Below are 4,252 nucleotides of genomic sequence, written 5' to 3'. Positions count from 1 at the left end.
ATATGCTGCGGTTTAGGTCTTTCTACTGAAATTTTCTACATACAAAAAAGCGCATTCGCAAAAGAGGCTTTTTCGCATGTTTGTCTAAATATTTTTATAATGAGAGAGATGATTTTCAAAAATATTTAAATTAATTTTTCATGTCAATCTTTTTTTATTATGTTTTGTGATACAATTTTATTAACAATTTTTATATTTAAAATTGAGAGAAAGATGTCAAATTATTATTATTTTAAACTAAATAATATAATAGACACATAAACATATATTTAAATTTTCATTACTATTAAAATTTCTTTATAAAAAAATAAGAATTTGATTGCTCCATCGCATATTCCGATAATATGAATTTTGTTATATGATGTTAATGATTGCTCTCGCGTATAACGATTGCGATGAAAGCGATCATCGCATTTCGTGAGTCATTTGTATAACGAGTCCTCCGTCGCAGAATTCGCATAATGTAAATGGTAAAACGTCGCTTAATCGAATAGCTTTATTTCTATCGTAACGTAAACAGGCGCATACATATCAGCAAAAGTGGAAGAAGGTATGAGCGCGCTGAGGAGCGCTATGAGGAGGAGATGGTTGGGAATAGTAAGGATGCGAAAATGCGACAACGAGGCTGGATACAGAGGACGGATGCGATATATCTACGACGAGTCGAGTTGATTAATTGTATATTTATGTATCAGCCCACTTAACCGAGCCGGTAGCTTTCTTCGCAAGCCCCAACCTGCCTTTCGTGGACCCCCGGCCTTTGTGCGACGTGGAGTTCCGCCTTGTCTTAACGTTGAAATAATGCAGGCGAAATAAGGTCGGCTAAAATGTTTAGAGAACTAAGCGCGGCACCGGACCTTAAATCACCGCGCGACGACATCTCCCTTTTCTCTCCTGCTCGCTCACAACCTTTTCCATCTTCCTCTCCCATTGCACTTCTCTCTGTTTCTCTTTCTCTGGCTTCTTTGCCATCTCTCTTGTCCTTGCTCTTCTTTGTTTCTGCACAACCATCTCGTTCCACTATGCCTTCCCTCACAACCTCGAGACCTATTCGAACTTTAAAAAGCTTCACGAGTCCCGAGCGTAAACCTCCCCGTTCTTGATTCGTGACGCATTAGCGACTGGATACAAAAATTAATTAAGGACGGCATTCTGCGCAACAAATTGACGCTAAAACTCTTTTCATTATTATATTGACTGTTATACTTATCATTAAGGTGTTTTATGTTCTAATAATTAGAAAACGTATGAAAACAAGGATTCAATTTTACGTGTAAATTATTATATATACTTATATATAAAGTGTATTAACTATTATTTCAAAATTCTATATAAAATAATATTTACTACATTATTCAAAATTGATAATCAATTTTATAAATTTAATATAACTATTATAAATCATATTAACATTCATATAATTTTAAAACAGTTTTTATTTTTTAAACATTATTAATATAAATTATTACAGTAAAAGTTATTTCTACTTGATTATAGTATATATAATTAAATCAACAGTAATAAATAAATTACACGTTTTTCTTTGAAACAAAAAAACAGAATTATTAATTGAAATATAAAAAATTGAATATAAGACAAAAAAAACATCATTTTGTGTATTTTATTAAAAATTTACCTTGAAAGATCTATATAAAATGAAGGTTATCGCTTTTCACGATAACATCTTCATGATGAAGTATGAGAAAAAAGATTTCAGTGTGAAATTTAGGATTATCATAGTTTTTTCAAGTGGGGTACTTTCAGAAAAGAAATTCCGGAGAAGATTACGAAAACCGTTTTGAAATCATTGTGCTTCTTGGAGCTCGCGAGGATATCCGGAGAAAGGGATTCCACTGTGGACTACTGAGAAGAAGGTACTAGATTGCAGCGTGGCACGCGTCGCTTAGCGCGAATTCCAGAAAGGACGAAGAATGGGGGGCAGTGAGTCGGATAGCAAACGAATCGTTTAGGATTCCACGCGGTATCTTTCAACTTTCTCGTTCAGTCTCTGCTTTTCTCGAGAAAACAGTCTTGTCGCGCTCGCAGGATTTATAAGTCCCGTTCTTCGCGTCGTATCATTGAAGACGATGAATTCTGCGAATATCATTTTTAGCGTGATTGGTGCATAGTTTTTAGCGTGATTGCCAAGATGGCGAATAATAAAATTTTATGTAATTTTTGCTATAATTTATTTAACTAAAAATTATTAGGTAAGATAAAGATCTAAGATATATATATATGCTATAATTGAATAAATATTTCAATATACGTTTCATAAAGATAATTCTATGAAGTACTTAGTAATTTGTAAAAAGAATAAATAGCAACTAGTCACCTTTGAAGTAGCGGCAAATTTACGTTACCTTTTATAAGTAACGCTTCAAGTTTACTTTATTCTAGCTTTAGCAAACTTCCTTCATCTTGACTTTCATAATTTCCAGATGAGTTAATTACCGTCTACTTGTGTACACTTCTAGCAGATCTTAATTCGCTCTTGATTTACTTGCGCAATTTGATAATACCAAGCAGCAATGTATATGCATGCAAAAATTCATTTGACATCATCAACAGTTATAAGCTCTTCCATGTATTAATATTTTCGATTATTGTTATGACTGTGATTGTAAGTGAATACTGATCTCTGCCTGCATTTAACGTATTATATCTAGAGAGATATATATCTAGAGAGATTGTAAAGTGAATTCTAGAAGAATTTTCACTTATGATTTTTAATTAATGTATTCAAAAATATAAACAAAGAATGTATTTAGTTTAATATTAAATAATATAAGAAAACCTGTATTTTTTTTATTCTTTAATTATACTTCTTGCAAGTGAATTTTAAAAAATTTACTATTTAATTTAATTAAACGTTTATAAATATATATTTTGATAATAAAGACAGTTTTTATACAAAGTAGTTTATTATATAATAAAATATAATAAGATAAAAATATTTTTAAAAAATAATTAACGAAAATTAGATACAAAAAAGTATATTTTATAAACTAATTTATTTAAATTATTTATTATTAATATAATTATTCTTATCGTAATTGTTTGAGAAAGATATAGGAAAAATTGATAAATCGAATATAAATTTTATTGTAATTTATATGTATAAATTATATAATTTGATATTCCATTAATCAAAGAACGTGAAGGTATACAATATAAAATCGTTTTATTTACGTTAATGGATATTTCCCGTCATTGCATTTTTCACATTTGTATAATAAATAAGAACACAATTGCGTGCTGAATGTATTATTTACGTTTTCAGAAATATCATTTACCGGCGAGTATTTTATGATGAAATATTTCATGAGGCAGAAGAGTTATCATAAAACCAGAAGAGCATCTGCACGTTATGGATTACGAATCCACATGCATAGAAATAGCTACAATTTCAAGTTATTAATTATGCGACTCTAACTCGCAGTTAATGGTAATGAATCTGTTATTGTGAATTCTGTACGTAAATTATAAGCAGTATAGTGTATTCCTGTATTCAGATATTAAAATGTTTTGCAGTGAATATAACAGCTGCATATTAATTATTACATCTGATGTGTATATGTATTATATGTATTAATTATAAATAATATATTAAACGTTAAGACAAATTTAAAAAGTTGCTTTGTGAAAAACTAAATTGAATAAATAAAATTGTCAACAAATCTGCAATGAGAATGCAATCAGTAAACGGTTAATCGACGATTGCATTAAAACAAATTGTTTAAGTTGTAGCAATTTCGGATCCCCGGATGGCTAATATCCGGATAATGAAACGAGAGGTGCCTTCGTCTCATCGGACTCAAGGAGGGTGAGAGAACAGAGGGACAGAATAAGGGCGTCAAGGCAAGAAGGCAAAGAAAATGTGAAGTCAGTCGTGACGAAAAGCGACTAATAAAACGGTATAATATATTCAAAGAATTTTTGTAAACAACTAAAATGTTAATCATATATCAAGTAATATTACACAAACGTCATAAGATAATGATTGGGATATTAAATAATTCAATAAGAAGATTTCATTTAATAAGCTTTATTCTCTCCCTAGTATTAACAATTTTCAGACATATCGAGTTACTTATTATTTTCCTATAAATATTTCCTATAAATACAATTATAAATATTTATATCACAATTTCTTTTTTTTTAATATTTTTATATATATTTTACATCTTATATTTAATTAAGTGTGTGTGTGTGTGTGTGTGTGTGTGTGTGTGTGTGTGTGTGTGTGTGT

At 29.9% G+C, this 4,252-nt stretch overlaps 1 protein-coding gene across 1 annotated transcript in view; it reads right to left on the bottom strand.

The window, feature by feature from the left end:
• Positions 1–787: 787 nt before the first annotated feature.
• The window catches only part of LOC105618324 (probable splicing factor, arginine/serine-rich 6), a 15,790-nt gene continuing 12,325 nt past the window's right edge, over positions 788–4,252 (bottom strand). The window contains exon 2 of the mRNA XM_012199869.1: positions 788–1,047. Within this exon, the coding sequence (XP_012055259.1) occupies positions 788–1,047 (260 nt within the window). The remainder of the gene's footprint in view (positions 1,048–4,252) is intronic.

Source organism: Atta cephalotes, assembly GCF_000143395.1.
Source record: "Atta cephalotes unplaced genomic scaffold scaffold00001, whole genome shotgun sequence".
Classification (NCBI taxonomy): Eukaryota; Metazoa; Arthropoda; class Insecta; order Hymenoptera; family Formicidae; genus Atta; species Atta cephalotes.
The sequence above is the reverse complement of the archived record's forward strand: the minus strand, read 5'-3'. Positions and strand labels throughout refer to the sequence as shown.